Raw genomic sequence first — 22,201 nt, 5'->3', positions numbered from 1 at the left:
GGTAATTTTTATATAGGATTTTGAAGTGTATTTCTTTAGCTTTGTTTGTGATACACCTCTTAAAAGGCAAAAGCCAAGCACTTTCCCTACATTAGTCACATGTTAAAAACATATATGCCGTATATATGGAAATGTGTCGTAGTTCTATCTCTATGGAAACCCAAAAGAAGGAAGTGACGAATTGCAGCGTCAACCTCTTCCGCTCTCTTTTCGTTGAGGCTCAGCTAGCGGCCGGGTGGGTACACGTTTCGTCCAGTACCTATTTACCCATTTAAATTGAAAACCGAGGTGTTAATTGTGATTAAAATACCATATTGTTCGTCGTAACACTGCAGTATCTCTATACAGAGTGTCAGAGGGTTATTTTGTGAGTGAAAATAAAAGATAATTGTGATTGAGCTCCACGCTAGCGACACGCATGTGGCGAGGCCCTGTACAGTCCGCTTTGCGCCGACTTTAGCGCACAACTTTACTAACTTCCAGTCCGCGCAGGGTCAATATAACTGTTAACAAATAATTGGAATCTCATCTTTATCTATTTGTATTGATCTATGTTTGATTTATATGTGCCGTTAATATCAGTGTGTAATGTAAAATGCGGCCCGTCACCGTGTATTCAGTGAGCTAGCTGCACGGCTAAACTAGGCACTGAAGTCTCATTTTCTCTCCGACAGCCTGCAATCATGCAGATCTTCGTGAAGACTTTGACGGGGAAGACCATCACCCTCGAGGTTGAGCCCAGCGACACTATCGAAAATGTCAAGGCTAAGATCCAGGATAAGGAAGGTGAGCCATCATGTAAAACTCTTAAGTGCCTGGAGTCTTGACAGATAGTTCGTAGCTTAGACTTGTGCTGCCATGACAAAGATAAAAAGTCTTTGTAAGTGTTGCTTAAAATATTTAACAATTGCAGCTGAAGGATGAGTGTTAAAATTATATTTTGCTCAAGGGTAACCCAACTAAATTTTAATTAATGGAGACTGGCATCTTTGCTCCTAAATTGGTGGGTATCATCAGATTATAGGTTTTTTAATGTTACATTACCAATTCTACACACACAAGTTTGTAAGTTCGTAGGCATTTCGGAAATGTGGAGCTTGACCAATACTGGATTCCTGGGGCCGATACAGTTTAACTGTACTGAAATTGTAATTTCACTGGAAATTAAATCATTATTAATTCATATAAACAATAAAACACAAAATGTGCATGTATATATCAAACTTGAATTAAGAAAAAGGCTCAAATATACAGAAAACGATGCCTATATAACTTAAAGAAAATATATGCCAATGTCGATATATCTGTGATGAGATACTATTGGCCGATATCAGCTGACCAACATATCACTTACTCTAGTTTGACATGTCTCATCTTTTTCTTACAGTTGTACATACATAGAAGATATTGTTCAACCTCATAATGTAAGTGCAAGTGGGTTAATAATGTTGTTGTGTTTGCAGGAATTCCCCCTGATCAGCAGCGTCTGATTTTCGCCGGCAAACAGCTGGAGGATGGGCGCACACTTTCTGACTACAACATCCAGAAAGGTAACATATCAAGTTTGATGCCAGAGGTGTTGTGTGACTAATAGCCTGACTTAATGCAACTTATCTTGAAGGAAAAACACTTGAAAATGTTTAGAAAGAGTTTAATACATAAACTCAAGTCAAAAGTTTATTTCCAATACTTGTTAGGTCATGAAAACTGCTTTGTATGTTGACTGAGCTTGAGATAAACACCAAGGCATCATAACTTTTCACCAGAATCCACACTGCATCTGGTCCTCCGTCTGCGTGGTGGCATCATCGAGCCTTCTCTGAGACAGCTGGCCCAGAAGTACAACTGCGACAAGATGATCTGCCGCAAGTAAGTCCTGGATACAACAGATCTTTTTTTTTTTTTTTATGGTACCGTTTTTGAAAAGGGCTAAATTGGAGATAATACTGCAACACTCTATAAGGCACCACTGGCATTGAGGTTTGGTAAGCCTGGGTTTTAGTAAAGTATGTTAATCTAAAGAGACCAGGCTACTCAAACTAAAACTAGTCAAAGAGGCATACTTATTGTAATGTTTTCTTGATGTTATGGTTCATACCATATCTGTGTGCAATATGCTTCGTTTATCCTGCATCATTTCCTGGAAGTGTCTCTCACAATTTAGTTGTAATCTAAAATGTAATTGCTGATCCTCAGATGTAACTTGTAGTTGTCACCCATATGTTGTCTCTCTTTTCAGGATTTTAATGTTGATTTTATTTTTTATAGCATTCATGTCTGATTTTGTTTTTCAGGTGCTATGCCCGTCTGCACCCACGTGCTGTTAACTGCCGCAAGAAGAAGTGTGGACACACCAACAACCTGCGCCCCAAGAAGAAGCTGAAGTAGATATTTTGGCTGAGTTGGCTTTACATGCCATTTTGTGTTAAAATAAATGTAAGAAAACTCTACTGTGTCCGATTTGATTGATTCAGAGGAGCACTTACACAGCAGGAAGAAATAGTGAATTTGTGGCCTAATTTGAATTCACAGGGTTGCATTACACAGTTGTGAGGTTGTTCAGTCCACTTTAATAACAAGAAACAGTAAACCAACTGAAACAAAAAATTGGTGCAATAAACTCAAAGGTTAAAGTTTCCCAAACATACCTATATATTCATAAGACTTTGTTAGTCAGAGGCCTGTTCTAAGAAGTCGGTTCAATGAATTATCTCAGTAAACCTGCCTGTTGGAACAGGACCCAGTTGAGACCAGTAGGTGCTTTCAAAAACCCAATGGGCACAGTGACTGTGCCAGTTGGATGTGGTTCGTTCATTTTAATTTGGCACAACAGCACACACTGCTTGTGCTGGTCTAAATCAACTACACAGTGTAGCACATGAACAAAATACCACAGTCTCAAGAGTTTTATTGATAATATAGACTAAAATGTACCTCACATAGCTTTTAGGCCTGAGTCCAAATGGAAAAGTTACTGTTTCTAACACTTAAAAGCTGTGAAAATAATTTACTGCAGTATTTACACCACCTGCTGTTTCATTGCCACCTGCACTCCTTTTAAACAGGTTTTCTGACTTTTGCCACTACATGGCAGGTGGCACAGCCAAGTGGAGATCAATCATTGTCTTCTAGAAATTTACACCAAGATTTGTCACCCTAAAAGCCCAATGAACAGAGCTAGTTCAGACTGACAATCCGTATTTTCATTTGTGGCTCACGTGTTGAATGTCAAAATCTTTCAATTCAGTCTAAACTGAACAGCTGGGAAAAACATTAAATCATGAGAAAACATTGAGCTTCTCCCCCTCCGATCCCACAAAGAACACAGCAGTGACTTTGCATGACAGTTTTAATGTTAAACAGTTCTATACAAATATAAGGAACTCCTATCACATTGTCAAATCCCATACAAACACCTATCTTCAAACTCATTAATTGTTGTGAAAAATCTAAAATGCTGGACTTGAACTGACCAACACCAGTAAACAGTTTTCCTCTCATCTGTACCAATACTTCAATGAAACCTGAACTAAATGAAGTATTCTGAGGTATTTTGAGTCTTACTGAAAGGTGTAATGATTTGGACACTGAGCGATCATGAGCAACAAACTTAATTTTGATGATGGAGATGAAGTTCAGCATTGTACAGACGATTTGTTAATTCCAGTTGATGTGGCTTGAGCGTGACAAAGGTGTGTCTTTGGTACTCCATTCTCTCATATGGTTAGCAACAGATGTTTTAAAGGGGCCTTATTCCAGTGTATTTAAAGAGTCCGCCTTCATATATTCAGTTAAATGTAGGGACTTTTTTTTACAACTTTTGGTATATCCAGTCTACCTACACTATGTAACCTCTGCTCCAGTTGGTAACTTTCAACAATTTAATTGATCCTTGAAGACAATCCGTCTCCTCTGTTGCCAAGCAGAACCCCTCCATGGGTAGCTATAGGATCAGAGTTGAATCCTGGTTTTTCAGGTGAAGGATAGTCTCCCTGTACAACTCTCTGTGCATATAAGACCCATTCATCATGCATTAACAGGGCTATTGTGCGGTAATTATACACTGGAATAAGGCCACTGTGAAGCAAAGTGTTTCTGACATCAGCCGTGTGGAGCCCATGCTGAGGAGCGGCTGGCCTCTGCATTCTTTATGCTTGATAAAAGGCGGGTAGAATCTGTCATTATCCGGTGTAGCCATGAGAAAACACTCCTGTTGTTAAAATGGATGAAAGAAAGGCTTTGCAGAGGTCTCATTACCTACAAATTACTAGAAACAACTATGAACAAAGCGTCTATCCTAGAAACTTTATTGCTAATTCAGTGATTCTTGCATGTAGCAGCTGAATCCAGAACCTGCCAGATGGTGCAATAACTTGTCAAAGTGATGAAACGTCAGTCTTACTGGACTGAAAGTACAGTACAGCCTCTTAATGTAACATATAGCTACATAACACAGGAACATATTATTACTGAAGACTATTGGGGCTCCTGATGTAATCATTTTGGCCACTTTTGCAAATCTTGTAAGAAAACATTTTGTAATTCAAGCTGTCATGCAATTACAAATAATACAAACCTTATAAAGTCATAAATTCAGCTTAATATAATTATCTGGGAGTTTATTACATGACCAGATTTTATTATGACCTATCTGAGTCACATTTTGACATGTTATTATGACTGGCAGTTACTGCATCATCAGCTGCAAAAGTCTGCACCTTATTTGTACCTATATTACTGTTATATGAAGAAATCAATAACTCATCAGGGGGCCAAAAGCAGAGATCAATAGATAATGTGCATCAGAAGTTCACATACAAAGCTGACAGACAAGTTAATTAAGTACCCATTTACTAAAACTACTGCAGTTGTGCTTTTTAACTTGAGCAGTCTGAGGTCGCTCGCTGCTAAGTAATGTGCACACACACACACACACATAGCCTCCCATTCCTTGGCAGGAACGGGACTTCTGCAGAGCTCATGCAGTGCTCTCATAGTGATCTATGCTCTGCGGCTTCGCTGAGCCTCTCTCTTATTATTACTATTATGGTAAATGATAGTGTTGTATAACACAGAGAAAGTATGCAATGTACAACTGGCTTATTCTGTGAACACAGACAAATGTAAACAAAATAAAACTTGGCACAAACATTATCAAGTGCAATCTCCCATCAGGTTGGGAGAGCAGCGTCTGTCCACATGCCACAGTGACACACCACTGCCTTCCCTTCAAATGTTGAGATACCTGTCAAAGCGGCTGGTGGAGAGGACACACCTACCAGCCGCAGCTTGAATTTAGCAGCATTTTGGCTGGTAGCCATTGTTGATTTCCCATCCTGACTGCAGGCAACTCATCGATGAACATGAATAATAGAATAAGTGGTGAGAAAAAGCAGTCTTCATCAAACGAACAAAAAAATGTTGTACGCTGGCGATCCTCAGAGGACAGGACAGGAGCAGGTTGTTGTATCTCTGAGTTTTTTGATGTTCTGGCTGGTGTGAGGCCAGTCCAGGCTGCTGATGGTGAACTGTAGCCGGCTTTATACAGGGTTTTTGCCTCTATTTGTCCTTACCCTGACCAAACTCCAACAGGGTGCATCTCCACAGTCATTAAGCAAGGACGACACCAAAATAGATATTATGATTTTGAAAAAGTAGACATTATACTTACTACTGTCTTGATTGTTATCTTCTTAGCAATGTCTCACTGTATTTTAATGAGAAAATACAAATCTAAAAGCCTTATTTATACAGGCTATTAGTTTAATGTGTAATAGGCTTCTGCCAAACTACACCGCAAGAACCATTTATGGACAGTCACTTTGTTGTTTCTATAAACAGAATGTCCATAAAATGTTGATGAGTTAGTTTACTTTATCTTTAAACCATATCAAGTGCTGATGACTGCAGTAATAATCAGTGATTGACTGAGACTCCCTGTCAAAGTCATTATATTTAATTCTTTTTTAGTCTTACTCCTACTCATGCCTCTTAATCTGTTAAATTGAGAAATACACTAAGAGGGGTGGAATACCCACTCTATATTAAATGAAGACAGATAACACAAAAATAAGCTAACAATTAGAATCGTAAATGTCTAGTTTTGCAAAACAGAAAGCTTAAACAGATTTTTTTCCTTTTAAAAGGTGCTTTGTGTATTATTTATTGTTTATTTTGGGACACTGATATAATTATCCTAAACAGGTGAGACCATCACTTTTAGCAATTTTTAGCTTTCAGCTTTTATCAGCCTCCTCTCTGCACACAGAAAGCCATCAGGTGTGACTACTATAGAAATTCACTGTATTGATTCCTGGCATCATAAAAAGGAGTTTTCAGTAGTCACAGATGGCATAAGAAATAAAGACCTGGAGGAAGAATCAATTTACCCTCTGGGATTTGGTGGAGGTCTGTGAAACAGAGCTTATAGTAATTGCGATAGAAAAACAAGTAGGAGTCGTTAATCAGTCCATACTGTTAACCGTTCATGATAATTATACCAGTGTTGCAACATTAATGTGACAATGAGATACAGTACAGATGATTTATTCTGCACATAACACATTTAAGAGGTTTCTCAGACATGTTGTTTACCTGCATTGATCTTAAAAACAGATCCCTGAAGGTAAAGTTCTGTATATTTCCCTCCAAATTGCTTTGATTTGTCCTCTGTTGTTGCATCACACACAAATCAAGGCCAAATGGAGGAAATCGGTACTGACTGTGGAGATGCAACCCTACTGCTGCTGTGGCTATTTGTCGATGAGTTTTGCCAGGCTCTGTCTCAGGTCATTCAGGTCGCAGATTTTGACGTCCAGAACCTCGATAATCTGTCGAACCTCCACCTCCACCTGCTCTCGCTCTTCCTGGCTCGAGGCCAGCGTCTTTTCAGCACACTGAACCTGATCCTCCAACTCTGTGTTTCGTCTCTCCAGATCCTGTGGGCACATTCACAGTCGTTAATGCAGTTAAGTTCCAGCTGGATGTATTTCTGATATTTTCTGGCTGTATTGGTGTCTAAATTGTACATTACACCCCCTTTGTTTATTGTGACATCAGGATGAGAAACCAGCACTATGAAATGTTTAAACTGCACTTTTTGTAAATCACTCTGGTCAGAGTCTCTGAAAAGTACTAAATGTAAGCTTTCAGTACAGTGTTTCCTGCCATAAATATGCCCTTATAATAAGTGTTTGAGAGGAATAAAGGACTGGCAGTAATGCACATGTACTTTCTACATTGATTTTCTCCTGCCTCAGTGGTCCCTCTATCTAAATTTTGGGCAAGCAAGATGGATTGCAAGCCCTTTTATATCAAATTGGGACATTGCACACAACTATTTATATCTGCAAACGGAGTTAAATGATGACAAGTAAACTTTATTTCAGTATATTTGTACTCTACATACCTAGATACTTTCTGTATTCAATTTCAGCATGCATGTGGCACACTTGTACAGACTAAAACATCAACTGCATTACAGCAGCTCTGTAGTAGCAAGTTCGTGTAAAGTAAGAATAAATATGTGTTCTGAGTTTGACATACCACAGAAAAGTGTGTTGTTAACCACCCTGCCAAATTTGAATGATTAAAAAAAATCACTAAATATATTCAAAGTTGTGTAAAAATCAGCCTGTTTATCTGCTCCCAAACGCTGTGGGAGTGCCCGCCGAGTTCGCTGAAACCCCGCCCCCTACCAAGTGTCACCTGTCAATCAAAGTCACCACCTCTACCAGAAACATGGGCGCTACATCTGAGAGCTTTCTGCTGCTAACTCAGCGGCTAGCTCGGCGGCTAACTCAGCTAACTGACTAACTGTAGACTGTAGTAGTAGTAGGCTTGTAGTGTGCGCTAAATGTAATTATACCTCTACAGCATTTTCAGACCTGCCCACTAAATCCTGAACACAGAAATCTTGAAACACAGTTTGTGAAGCCTAGCTCCACAATTCAAATCTAAATGGTTGAAATGCTTTTTACACATTTTTTAGAAATACATTTATGACCTGTCTGAATTCACTTTACGGTCTGTAAAGGCACTTTGGCAGGTACAGGAGAGACCTGCAGGTTTGAACAACCTTTCTTAAAAGCTTGTAAATTCTTCTATTGTGCCGCTGCTAGCTGTAGTAAGTTATCTGAGAATTTCCTATTAGGCGCATTTGCTTTAAACAGTTTATAATGCAAATGTTCAATTTCGTGCTTTACGAGATATTTCTGTATGTCGAATGCACCATTGAATAGATTATGGAATAAATTCAGGGACAGCAAAAGGTCAAATATGAATACACATAATTCACAACTGACAGCACTACTAAAAAATGATAGAGGACCTAATAAAGGCTATGCAATATGCATCAGGTATAATCTCCTGCATTAACATTGAAATTCAACACAATTTGTTATCTCCTTGAAATGCTTAGTCCTCCTGTACCAATTCTCTGCTGCACTGCTCTTTTACGCTTTGATTTTCCATAAGTTGACTGTGAGGCCCTGAATGGAGTTTGGAGAACCGAAGACACCAGCATGGACAAGGAAGCTTTGAAATTAGATCATAACATAAAAAAATTGAATATGGTGGGAAAAATAACCAAAAACATCAAAATAGACCCAAAACATTGCTGCTTTAATGATCAGAATAGAGCAGAGCAGAAATCAGTGAATCTTCTCTTTGTAAAATACTTGAGAAGGAGTCGACCAATCTGGTGGCCTCCTTGCAGATGAATAAGGGTATCACAACCATTAAGTAGCATGAAGTATCTCTTCTGTGATAGAATATAAGCTCCGATTGTTAAATAGGTGAATAGAACCAATTTGTGCTGTGCAAATTTAATATAATTCTGTTAATAAACTGCTGAAGGGGGAAAAATCCCATTATCTCTGAATATTGTGCAGGATCACACTAGCTCATGAGTACTATCAACCAGTTCCTTGCCAGAAATTTACAATCTGAGACTATAAAAGAACATTAAAGACCTGCTAAATCCCACCATTGTTTAAAGTGATAGGATTTCTTAAACGTGTGATTTCTCTCTTCTAGGGTGATGTATGGAGCAAACAAATCAAAGTAAAAAAAACAAAAACTAAATATAGGATTTTAAATGCATATCACTCCCAAATCCAATCAGTTTACTTCATATAGACACTACATTTTAACATAATGTTTTCAGAACTTTAGTACTACTAAAACATCTTTGTCATATAAAGTGGAAAATGTAGATTCCTAAAGATTATTTCAATGAATAAATCATCAATTGTTGGGAAACAATGGTACAAGTGGTGTCTAATTTGGCCCTCTCCTTGTTTGTTTTGTGTATTATTTTTATTTTCTCTTCCTATATATTATTATTTATTATTTATACAATTTTACATGTAGTATTTTTATGTAACATTTTTGAATGATGTATATAGTTTACAGTATGTGCTCCAAAAATGATCCTGAGCCTCTCTTAATGAGAAATGTGTCGTTTTCCAGCATCAAAAGTAAAGTTGGAAAACAAAAGTTTATCTGGCTGTTAGCTGCAGTGAGATGAGTCGGTATGAATACTCCAGTATAACTTTGACAGAGGAGAGAGACAACGGACTCAGCTGCTCGTCAGCTTACCTGAAGTCTCTGCATGGCTTCCTCTCTCTCCTTCTCTAGCTCACCCACATCTGTTTTCTTGCTTTGTAGATTGTGAATCTCCTGAAAACACAATAATGTCAGGCTGTCACAATGCCACATTCACATGCCTTCCCCATCCCTATGCATCCACCATCCCTGTTTATCATAACTTGGAGCATTATGGAGCAAAAAATACTAAATTCCTTTCAGAGATGTATTTCTAAAAGAAGCAGCATCATTTATCATACACCAGGGTTGGTTAGATTTGGGACACCTTGATGTTCCTGGGGAGGAGAGAGGTTTGGCCCCCAGGGAAACTTATCACTGTGACCCTGTTGCCAAAAGTAGAACTTGTTTAGATGACGTGACAGATATGGTAATGTTAATGAGGCTGGAGGACAGCAGCAAGTAATATTTCACTTTGATATCCTTTTTATTCATCCAGGGAAAATGGCGTCTGGCTTAGCAAGCATCTGATGGACACTGACTTGATGAAAACAAGCACAAAATATTCACAAGATGGTTATTTTGCACCATTAAAAGTCATATAAAAGCAGGTTTGGAGACTTTAATGTAAACCAGAAAGGTGTTAAGTCTTGAGTTCACTTGTTTTGATCATCTGCATTTTGTCTCAACTTTCATTTTGTTTTGTTTTGTAAGGCTGTGGCCTGATATCAAAGCTCTATTAAGCCTGACCAAAGCAATAAATCAACAAGAAAAATTAAAGTGCCTTGAAGATTAATCAAGGCTTTTGCAGAATTTGAAGGTTCAGTAAAAGCCAAAACACACAATCGCTTCTTTCATGATCATGTAAATCTTTTCAACATGTCGTTAAGAAATTATATTTCGGCCAAGACAAAATCAAACTTGTTGAACCAGGAAAATCTAATTTAACGGCTTTAAGATGATTCAGAGAATAAATACTCAAACTGACACTATTTTAGCTGTCCTTGCCTAAAGCAGAAAGATTAATTTTACTGGATGTTTCCAATCTAAATGAGTCCAAGGGAGACTTAAGCTGAAAACAAACGTTCACTGATTGCTGGCAATACATTTGGTATGCGGTGTGTTTTGGACTGGATTCCTCATGGAGCAGGATGATGGTAAATAGATTTGGACAGTGTGCAGTACAGGGAGTGAACAGGGTGTCTTGCCTGATCTTTAGCACTCAGCATGGCTTCCAGCTCCTCCAGTGAACGGTTCAGCTCCTCTTTTCCTGTCTGAGCAGCAGCAGGATGCCCCAGCTGGGACTCAAGCTCTGCCACCTGAAACACACAACCACACGTATAATTAATACAGACTTAATAAGAAATGAAATGTATATGCAGCTCAAATACTTTTTACAAGATAACAAAGACTAGTAGCTACTGTACTTAGACATAGCACTATTTTAGGCTAAATGCTAACACCAGTATGCTAACATTTTCATAGTGGCATTCAAACATTTGTTAAATAGCACTAAACACGAAGTATTTGGTAATAAACTTTGGTTAGAAAGGTTTTTGAGATCTTGTAAGTACTGAAAATGTTATAGTTTATTCTAAATGAAGTAATCAGTAGAGTTTTTATTATTGTGTCATGCATACGAAACAATATGTGATTTCTTACTAATAAGCCACCACATCACAATTTCATGATTCAGATTCAGAAACATTTCAAACAATACTGCAAGTAAGTCCAAATATTTATAGTTTATAGATTTAGATCTATTTAGATTATAGACTTTCAATGTCTAAAACTAAATTCTTAAAAAACATCACTATATAAAACTGAAGAAATGAGAGTAAATACTAATTAAATAGTGCTTCTTGCCTTCTTTTCTAGCTATGTCTTAGTTTGGTTGTAACTTGACTGGGATCTAGTAGATTTTGTGTAACACTGTACAGTACAGTACTTCAAGAATAATAAAAAATGAATAAATAAATATTAAGAAATAAGTATATGTTTTTTTGAAAAATATGGTTCCCTTCTGCTTTGGTGCCTGCTAAAAGTCAACAGCAGAATAGACCTGATCATACCACAAATTTCAACAATACTGAACAACTCTTCATTTTGCTGTTAAAACCAAATACATTGATTTCGTGAAGCTGCATAAACAGTTAGTGTTTGGTCTAAAGCTGATCAGTTCAGAAATCTCGATAATGTGTTATTAGATTTGTGCATAGTTCTTCTGAAGGACGAACCTGAGAATCTGCTTGATGGAGGTAAAAAATAATCCAGAAACTCATTATAATGAGTAGAATGCTGCTTTGGGATCTCATTTAATAAATATCAAATTAAGGGTTTTTGAAAAGGTTTATATAAACATAATGTGTGGTGTAATCCAAATCCAGAGAACAGACACACATGACCTCTCACCTCCAGTGAAAACATGGATATCAGCACAATTAGTATTAAAAGGGTTTTACATGATGGCAGCAATGTAATGCAGTAATACAGTCCCACACAAATACACACACACAAAAATACACATAAATTTTTTCTGAGTTCTACTGATGGATATGAACAAAACCAACAGAGGGTCATCGCCTACTCGCCCACACATATCCATCCACGCACACTCACACACCCAGGCACAGCTAGTGAAGTGATTTCAACAGCTGAGAAAAGTCCATTTAGTCTCTCTCTCTCTCTCTCTCACACACACACACACACACACACACACACACACACACACACACACACACACATACACACACACACACACACGCATTATGTGTTTGTATGTATGCAATGTTTTAGTAAAAAGGAAAGGCTTTGCTGCCAGTGGACATAACACTGAAAATTCACCTCGTAGATTTTCTTAGCTGCTGGAAGGATGTGACCTTGTGAAAAATTATGAAAAACATTTTTCCCGAGCTGACCCACTTCCCTGTGTTTAACATATTAATGGAAAAGCCAAAGATGGTGAGTGACAGTTTGACTAAACAAGGACAAATGGTTTAGTCTTTGAAGTCTCAACACGATGTGACTTCAAGTTTGTTGTTCACTGTGTATTGACTCAGTTATCTTTCAGGTGTCTGTAACTAAACAATCAGAGCAAAGCACTAATGCTGACTGTTAAGCGTTAAATGATCACTTAGCTTACAATACTCCAGTATACTGTATCTTTCGCAAACTCTGGGACTAATCAGCTTAAAACAATAATCTGATTGTGCCCCAAGTGTTTACATGATATTAATAACCATTTTATGCATTCATTTAAAACTGATAAGTCTCTCACTGCATAATGTAGCATGTTTTGTAAATCTTGACTGACATAAATCTACTCATGTCCCACAAATGTACATAATCTCGGTTAAATGAGTTATGTGACAGTTTTCTCATTTAGACAATCAGATAAAAAGGTTTACACAACAGTCTGAATATTCTAAGCATTGCCTTAATTGGCTTAAATGGATTATATTCGTTGTGTGCATGTCAGTGTGTACTCACATCTGTCAGTGTGTACTCACATCAGTGTGTACTCACATCTGTCAGAGCCTAACTTCAGACATGATTACAGCTGGCAGGTGTAACATTTGTTTGATCATTTACACTGTTCATCCTTTATACACAGTGGCTTATAGTTACAAGAATAACCTTAAAGTCTGCCAGTCAAGTATAAACCACAGTAACAATATGAAGAGCTGTAATGATTGTTTGGTTAACTGACTGGTAATTGACAGAAAATTAATCTGCATTTAATTGTTTATTGATTAGAGTCAGACCTGAATTTCAATAGCTGTACAATTACAAAGTCAGTCTACTATCACCTGAAGAATATATCAAGAATTACAGGACTTCTGTCTCAGCAGGATTTGGAAAAGCATTTATCTTCAGTAGACTCGACTATTGTAACGAGGTCTTTACACCTCTCCCTAATAAGTCTATCAGACAGCTACAGCTGATTCAGAATGCTGCTTCTCAAATCCTCACTAAGTGAATATCACTCCAGTTCTCAGATCCCTACATGGTTCCTGTCTGTCAAAGACACTGCTACATTATGAGTCATCCAGACCTCTCAGGTTGTCTGGGACAGGTCTGCTTTCTGTCCCCAGAGTCAAAACTAAACATGGAGAAGAAAGGAAAGTTTTTATGCTCCACATATCTGGAATAAACTCCCAGAAGACTGCAGGTCTGCTGCAACTCTCAGTCCTTTAAAATCATGGCTAAAGACTTTTCTGTTTCTTATTTCTAATTTAACACTTTTAACTGTATTGTCTTGTCCATTTAATGTTTACGTAAAGCATTTTGAATGGCTGTGTTGTTGAAATGTGCAAATAACTTTATATGTCTATGTGAATTTAAATTGAGTATCTTTGGGTTTTTTACTGTTGGTTGTAGTCTACATGATCTGTAATTTTAGTTGTCCAAACTTTTTTGGTTTGAGACCCTTTTAAAATGGCTGTATGTCTAAGTTTGACTATTTCAAATGAAGAGGAATTTGCTTTTTAATTTTTAAAGTAATTCATTTTTTGAAAGTTGAAGCCCCAACTATGTAGAAATACTGCTGTGTGTTTGTGCTGACAATTTGCAATACTGAAGAGCATTTCAAATAAAGCAGAAAAGGTTTTCTTTTACACAAAAACCGAGATATGAGACCCTAACCCTTGACTTCCTTGATTTTGATTACTGTGATGTTGATGAATCACTGCAACCTTTGTTACTGCTTATTATTTCTTGCATTTCAGTTCACCCTGGGCTGAATGTCTGAAATGTAAATGTATGTGTGACGAGAGAAAGGGTTTCCTGCTCACAAACCCCCCCCCCCCCCCTTCCAATTCAAGCAGCTCCTCTGTATTTTCACAGGCAATTTCAAAGCGGGCTCTTTATAGATTCTATGCTACGCTACGTTGCATGCCTTCCAAGCAGAGCTTCAGAAAACCGCCGTAGGTGGTAGGGGGGTTGGGGTCCGAACTGTCCCAGAGGACTCAACCCCTTCCTATCCACTGAGTACATGACAGCTACTGTCTCCTGAGGCATCAGCTCCACATCTCTCAACACACACACATACAAATACACTCTCATACCTCTCTAAATATTAATAAATCGACAGGAGATGTTTTGTATATATATCTAGGAGCTGGGAGTAAGGGGCTGAATAAGACAGCAATGCAGATGCAGTACCAAAAAACCCCAAAACAAATCAGATGGTGACTGTCGAACAATAAGCTCTGCTTTATTCATTTATTATTCACAATATTAAATTAAATTAATGAATTACATTATAACTGTTTTTCTGTTTGTTTATAGAAGGTATCAAAATGTCAAAATATCTTAGAAAAAACCTTTTACAAGCACTCCTGCAGCACAATATCCACTATCCATTATGTCATTATCTTACAAACACTCAGTTTATTGTTAAAAAGACGGCAAAATGCAATTCAATCTCCAAATCAGGGGTCTATACAAATTGTAAAGCCCTTTTGTAAAGTTTGTATCCTTGCTAACTTATTGTGGGTAGCATATGGCTGCCACCAAACTAAACAACAAATCTAACAAAATTAGGGTTGGCTGCTTTTTTCAAAGTATGAGCTCTCTATATATTTACCATATTTGGAAAGTGTGTGAATAGAGTTGAGAGAGACTACAGTCTACAAAATGTAAACCTATATGATCAATTCTGTCAAAATAACAAATGCAAAGAAAAGTATGATTTTCTGTGTGGGTTTCCTCCTACAGTCCAAAGACATGAAGGTTAGATTAACTGGCAACTCTTACTTGCCCGTTGGTGTGAATGTGATTGTGAACAGTTGTCCACTGTGTATATTTATTGTCAGTAAATATGTAAAGTTAATAGATAGATGTATGATTGCAAACAAACAGCAATGCCAGCAAACCAACAATAATATCAATGCACAATATGATAAAGACCTAAAACGCGAAATGTCTCCAAATTTGAAATGTGTCCAAAAACTACAGTTGCCAAAAAAAAAAACACGAAACCTTACATAAAAGGCAAGCCATACTGTCAAGCTGAAACCACCAACAATTCTCACTGAAACAAGTCCGAATCAACCCACAAAATAAACCCAGAGCCTTTCTGCAAACATGGCTGAAACCAAGTGTGACGGGAGGGAGAGAGAGAGAAAGCAAGCCAACCTCTCTCCTTCTGCTCCTATACGGTGATTTATCTTCTTCCTCTAACTGGGACAGAGAGGGGGGAGGAGGGTGGGCAGTATAGGGTGTTCTGTCCCAAAAAAAAAAAAAAACCTTATCCCTGCCCCCCTTAACACCCCATTGCCAAACCCTAGGGCCCTGCTCTACTTCCTGCCACCTGGTTGACTTTGCTGCAGTGTGTGTAGCTGTGTATGTGTGTATTTGGTGGGTAACCTTCACCTGGACTCGAAGAGATAGTTGAAACCACAACACAGGATAAAAAGAAAGGGGCAGTTCTGTGTCACTAGTGATAATAGTTCCATTGAAGGCCGGCTGCTGCAGCACTTATTTCTGTCGCATTGAGTAAGCTTGTTAAGCTTGACCAAGGGCATCATTTTCTCTTCCCAAATTAAAGATGAAATGTCTGTGTTCTGGCCCTGTGATTATCACGGGAGACTGTCAACAGAAATATCCCAAGGATGGGGGGCTTGATGAAAAATGCATCTGCAGTTTGGAATACACCAAGTCTGTGTGGGGATTGGTGTGGTACTTAGATACAGACACGTCTGAAAAAAATAAGCACAACATCTCGTTGCTGTCTGAGAGGTCCCATAGTGAGGCAATGACAGGAAATGTTTCAGAAGTACGTCATACAATCTCTTTCTGCTTTCTAGGAGCTGCTTAGTTTTCTTTTTCTCATGTCATTAACATTAAGTGCGTACATGCTAACATACTGTATATAGGTGTGATGATTTGGTCTACAGTTTTAACCTTAATCCTGTTTTCTATATAATTACCAATTATGTATGTCATAGTACTTCACAACTATCTATATCAATTTCACATTACCGCCAATAATGCATGTGGTAAATAATTCGAGCTTTACATAATCACAATTACATTGAAAAGAACTACTGCCCAGCTTATGTAGGTGCTCTAAATAAAAGACAGGGATGTGACAGTGTAGTTTGTAGGGAGACGTGTTTTTGGGAGATTTGCTGGAGGAGAAATTTGTTCCTCTGGGTATGAAGTGATTGGCAGGAGAGCAGAACATAATGCAGCACTGATATGAAAATACTCAACAACACAGCACAAAGAAATAAAACAGGAATTCTATCCATGTTTATTGAGATGGATTATTTTGTTCAGTGCGAGTTGTTGTTGTTAACTTGCAATTGCTGATTTCTGGTGTTACTGTTTTAATATAAGAAATGCAATATTGCCTTCTGCAGTGCTTAATTGTGAAAACCAATAAACGGATGTAATTAAATCTGTACAATATAACAACATAGCCCCATAATATGAGTTACCTTGTGTAGCTTGTGCTCTATGATCATTTTTCAGACCTGGATGTGATTTTCTCTCCACTTTGTATCGGTTTAAATTAACTTATGATGTATTCGGAAAATTAATGTGTTGACCACTAAGTGAACTATACACTATGAGCACAGACAAACTCTCACTTTCAATGGTTTTGCAGGTGTTCGTTTAAACAAGAGACTTCAAAACTGTTCCTGTCTTCTGGTTCTACATTGATATTTAAGTCAAGTAAATTTTATTTATATATCACAAAGTAGTCTCAAAAGGCGTTACAATCTGTAAAGCACAGCAACAATACTGACTCACTTTTGGAACCCACCCCTAGATAAACGGATTACAAATAAAAAATAATAATTTTATTTTTAAACAAAGCTTCTTTTATGATAATAAAACTCTAATATCCTCTAAAAGGTCCCAAAATGTGAAAATAACAGACCAGCCTCCATATCACCTACTTTTTCTTATGTTGAGAAAGCTTTATTGCTTCTCTTATTTCTTCATCAAATCAAATGTGTCTCGACAGACTGTGTTAAACATTATGAACAGCACTACATTGCTGTTAATTTCAAGGTGAATGTATTGTATTGTATTGTATTGAATGTTTTATTTTTGATTTTTTATCCACCCACTGCACATGGTCACCTGATCTCTGAGGCGATCTGTCTCCTCCTGGTATTCAGCCAGCTGTTTCTTCCACTGCTCCACGCTGCTGTTGGCTTCCTGCAGCGCCTCCACCAGCTTGGCGTTACTGTCCTGCAAGGTGAAGAGCTCAGCCTCCATGTTTATGTCACACACAGACCTGAGGGGATCACAAAAAGACACAGACACATATTATCACTGTATAAAGTCAGCGTCCGTAAACAGTTGCTTCAACACACATCCAGCAAACACACAGCAACATCAATATTCATTTTGACCTGTGACCTGTCTAGTTTTCATTCTCCTCTCAGCTCTCTTTTAGGTCTCCATCAGCTCCTTTAAAATATCTGACTTGCTAGCTGCTAAATGCTCCACTGGCTGGCAGGGAAGTGTTCAGTGAACCTCTAGGACTTTTTGCTGAAAACAGCTGCTTGGTGTCAAAACAACTCTGATGAGAGTTATGAGACTGAACCAAAACAGTTGCGGACGAGGAAACTGAAACTTGATTAATCATTAATATGAATATACTTTTTAGTGTAGCTTTAAAGATGTAGAGCGGGTTAACTGTTTGTGAAGAAAATGGAGAGGATAATGACATATTATGCTGCACTGACTGTGTGGAGGAATTTGATTGACATATTTTGGATTTTAAAACGCCACAGACCCATTAATTTATAAGACGTCTCGTCTGAGATGGATCAAGATGACTCACTGTAATTAAAATGTAGTTTCTTTTAATTAACCCATTAAGTTTTGATGTACTACAAGACGGGACATTATATCTGTTTTTTCTTCTATTAAATGGAAGGGTAAATGGATTACATTTACATATCAATTTGGCTGAAAACACTTTGTAATTCGAACACACGCTCACGACATGAAGGCTTTTGGGCTAACCAGCAATGCCTTGCTCAAGGATGTGAATTAAACCAATAACCATGCTATTCATTTTTTAATGATATGTTGTCATTAATGTTATTGAGAGGGTTCTTGTAATGCAATCCTGCTCCACGCATGTACCTGCAACCCAAGGATTGAACATGTGTAATAATAAAAACAACCCCCAGTATTAATTATGACTGTCATGTTATGAAAGATTAATGGTTATCTCAAAACTAAAGACAATATGGTGGTTTGTCTCAATTGTTTACAGGGACTTTTCAAAATAATATGGCTTATAACCTGCAACAGAACAGAATAGTAGGAGGTGGATAATTAGGCTACACCAGTGGGTTTGTAGCATGGAAAAAATAAATCAACATGTGTAATGTATTCTCCCTTATCAACATGTGGGGAAGATAAATCAGGTCATGTGTAAAGGTCAGCGTTTAGTGAGGATATTTAATAAATCAGAGAGCCTTCGAATGGAGAGTCTTTACCATGATGACCAAACTAACAGCTTAGCAACCATAAAACTACTCACCATAGCAACAGGAGAGAAAAGCCTGCACAAGCTTATAAGAATCATAAAATACAATCGTCTGTATAATAGGTTGTAAAGCCTCTGAAGACAAGTGTTTTTCTGTTTCTTGCTCTCAGATGGGAGGTTGAGTGATCAGTAATGGCTACCATAATGATGATAATTATGAGGTGCTAAATTCAGTGCCAGTCAGGCATGGCTGGTCTTAAGTCTCTCTCACACACACACACACATATTAAAAACGGCATGCAAAGTCAAAACCTTGGGCAATAACTTAGGCAATTATGAGAACATGTTTTTGCAGAGTTTGGTGTGCCATGTATTTTAAATACGTCACACACACGCACATCACAGTGTGTGCCCACTTGTAGCATTGTCTCCAGGCAGATGGCACTTTTTTGTGTTTTGCTTTGAAATAAGAAACCTTTAGACTGACTCATTATGGTGCTTCTAGTTTATAAAGTCTTTTATGTTTCTTAGGAAGTGAAAGTGAGCCTCTCTGAATTATCCAGCTCAGTCAGTCTGTGAAGCTTTATTACAAAAACTGAAGAGAAAAGGACAAACGCTTACATGATTAAATTGTTCTCTCTAAGAGGAGCACTGTTGCTAAAAACGTCCTCCTCCGCTCAGAAATGTGTTTAGCTTATTGTTATTTCAATATTTGAGTTTCACTGTGCAGAATGATGCATGTGAGGAGTTTGACACTACAGTGCAGTTTTCACATTTTTCTGCTGGAGGAGAAAAGGATCTCTGTGCTCAGCTTACATCATATTTTAGGGCGTGAATGCCGGAGCGTGATTTGTGATATCACAACTATGCTGAGAGGCAATCATGGTCCAACATGCAAAGTTCAGGGCACAAACACTAGAATATTGATTTTTCAGTGACGACATCTTTTGTCAAGCAGGTTTTGAAACTTTTGAAAAAAAAAGAAAAGATTATGATGTTTTTTTTAATGCAGGTGCAGATTTTTAACTTGGTAAATGAACCTTTTTTGTGTCCATGCCTTTAATTTATGCCTTTAATCGTAGTCTTCATGACAAGTAAGCTGATCTTTATGTGTAAAATCAGTGGAGCTCCCCTTCAATCTGTCTCTTGGCTCCCCAAGTTTGGAGTGCAGTACTAAATTGCCCACCACTTTAATTTGGATTAGAACCCCGTGTGGAAAAAAGTATCCAGAATATAATAAACAGTTTCTCAGGTATGGGGGATTTTATGGTCCTTTCATTTTCTGCTCTCAGTTCTTTGGTAGCAGTTCTCATTTCAGAAAGAAATTCCTCAGTATCAGTGTGGGGAGCAGCTCAGTTCTCTGTATAGATAACAGTATGTGCTGTTTGCAGACTAAATCCACAAGTCTGCCATTACCAAACTTGCTACAGATGCCAAGGAGGTCAGGTTTTCAGTTCAGAAAAAAACTGTGAAGTGATTTTTATATGAGATTCACATACAGTACAATTTCACACTGACATTCAAGACTGGGCATTTTTTTTAAATCATTTTTGGTATTTTCTCATGAATTACTGTAATTACCTGAATGACGCAGTTCTGAGAAAAAAGCATTGTGATGCAGATTAACGTTTCTATTGTTAAATTAACAAATGTAGAGGATTGTGAGCGCTCTTTGAATGCTTTGCAGTTTGGTATGTAATGGCTTGTAATCGCTGTTTTCTTTTGCCCTCTGCCAGAGGACGGGCGGTTTGAGTCAGTATCATTCACAGCACAGAGCTCAACAAAGTGCTTTGGGCATTTACATGTAGCCAAACTGGGGTTAGAGACAGGATTACAACCTCTGTAGTAAACTTTTTAAACTCTAACGGATAAAATTTCTATTCCAGTACTCCCACACACACGCACACACACACACACACACACACACACACACACACACATCTGCTGCTCTCTCTGTTGTTTTATTCTAATGTGTGTTTTATGTCCTTGTGTTTTGTGTGTTATTGTATGAGGTCTTCTTATTGTTGTTGTACTGAATGGTTTGCTGAAAGCTAAATACTTTTTCATACACATCTGAAGCTCTGAGTACAAATTTTAACTGCATGTCATCCTTCTCTTCCTGTCTCTCTCTTGTTGTTGTCTCTCTGGTCTTGTTGTCAAATAAATATCCTGAATAAAATATAAGTAAAATATGCTGTCTCATAAATGTACTTTTAAGACTTTAGTAACATACTTTGTGAGTGTAGACAGAACAGTGTTTGTTCAGTCCCTGCAGATTTAAGAGAACAACTCTTTAAAGATTATAAGCTATTTTTGTTTCATATTGTGTATGTGTGTTCACTACATAAAAAAACATTTTGAGGTTTTGATATCTTACCAATGAATGTAAACTAGACGGATTTATCATGCTTTGTCATAGTATTAAAAGATCTTAGCTTTCAGACAAAAAGAGTGGCCCCTACCTTATTGATTCATTGATTATGATTCATTGTTTCAAGGGTAATGTTTTCAAATTGCTTTTGTCCAACCAACAGTCCCAGACCAAAAAATCAGTTCATTATTATAATATGTTTAAAAAAAAGGGGGGTGAATATTAACATTTAAAAAGCAAAATCAAAAATGTTCAGCTAATTTTTTCAAATCTAGTATAAACTTCCTTGTCGTGCAACAAAAACAAACAAAAACAAAAACAAAACTGTGTTATTACCCTTCTGACAACATCTTCTTGACCCTCTCCTTCTCCGCTGTCAGCTCCACATCGGCGCTCTTACTGCGAAACAGTTTTTCCTCTCCCGGCCCGTTTACGGTCAGCAGCGGCGGAGAATGACGCTCCTCTGAAAACTCCTGTAGTAACAACACATGGACCAACACGAACAACAACATAAGTTCTAGTATGGAGTCTACATGAAGTTAGTAGCAGCTACCTTAATATGACACTGGCGTCAGTTTGTACAAGTGCTATCAGGAAAATAGGTACTTTTTGTGTCAGAGTTAAAAGCTGAGAGAAAATGGTTTCTTGTCATTTTTTAGGATTACATGGTGAATCTAATCAACTGCTGTGTCTTCAAACAAAAGGTGCAATATTAGAGAACAAGAGCACTTTTAACAGTGTCATTTTATTTAAACAAATTAGATGCTCCAATTAAAAAGAATTAAACTGCTCCAATATGCCAACATGCCCATGCACACACA

At 37.7% G+C, this 22,201-nt stretch overlaps 2 protein-coding genes across 2 annotated transcripts in view; one reads left to right on the top strand and one right to left on the bottom strand.

Moving 5' to 3' along the window:
* The first annotated feature begins 196 nt into the window (after positions 1 to 196).
* On the top strand, positions 197 to 2,448 carry uba52 (ubiquitin A-52 residue ribosomal protein fusion product 1). Its single transcript, XM_053322076.1, has 5 exons — positions 197 to 235; positions 675 to 786; positions 1,464 to 1,550; positions 1,767 to 1,869; positions 2,295 to 2,448. The coding sequence occupies exons 2-5, from the start codon at positions 684 to 686 to the stop codon at positions 2,386 to 2,388; spliced, it is 387 nt and encodes a 128-aa protein (XP_053178051.1). The 5' UTR covers positions 197 to 235; positions 675 to 683; the 3' UTR covers positions 2,389 to 2,448.
* Positions 2,449 to 5,877: 3,429 nt separating this feature from the next.
* The window catches only part of LOC128361572 (homer protein homolog 3-like), a 49,784-nt gene continuing 33,460 nt past the window's right edge, over positions 5,878 to 22,201 (bottom strand). Inside the window, exons 6-10 of the mRNA XM_053322077.1 lie at positions 21,717 to 21,853; positions 17,644 to 17,800; positions 10,755 to 10,865; positions 9,601 to 9,681; positions 5,878 to 6,938 (exon numbers count right to left, since the gene is read on the bottom strand). Coding sequence (XP_053178052.1) covers positions 6,753 to 6,938; positions 9,601 to 9,681; positions 10,755 to 10,865; positions 17,644 to 17,800; positions 21,717 to 21,853 — 672 coding nt within the window. The 3' untranslated portion in view covers positions 5,878 to 6,752. The remainder of the gene's footprint in view (positions 6,939 to 9,600; positions 9,682 to 10,754; positions 10,866 to 17,643; positions 17,801 to 21,716; positions 21,854 to 22,201) is intronic.

The sequence above is a fragment of the Scomber japonicus genome, chromosome 7, assembly GCF_027409825.1.
Source record: "Scomber japonicus isolate fScoJap1 chromosome 7, fScoJap1.pri, whole genome shotgun sequence".
NCBI classification, from domain to species: domain Eukaryota; kingdom Metazoa; phylum Chordata; class Actinopteri; order Scombriformes; family Scombridae; genus Scomber; species Scomber japonicus.
This window is presented reverse-complemented; position numbering and strand designations above follow the sequence as displayed.

Coding starts and splice junctions, on each gene's coding strand:
- uba52 (XM_053322076.1), top strand. CDS start 684: ATGCAGATCTTCGTGAAGACTTTGACGGGGAAGACCATCACCCTCGAG. Junction 787..1,463: donor TAAGATCCAGGATAAGGAAG/GTGAGCCATCAT, acceptor TTGTGTTTGCAG/GAATTCCCCCTGATCAGCAG. Junction 1,551..1,766: donor TGACTACAACATCCAGAAAG/GTAACATATCAA, acceptor ACTTTTCACCAG/AATCCACACTGCATCTGGTC.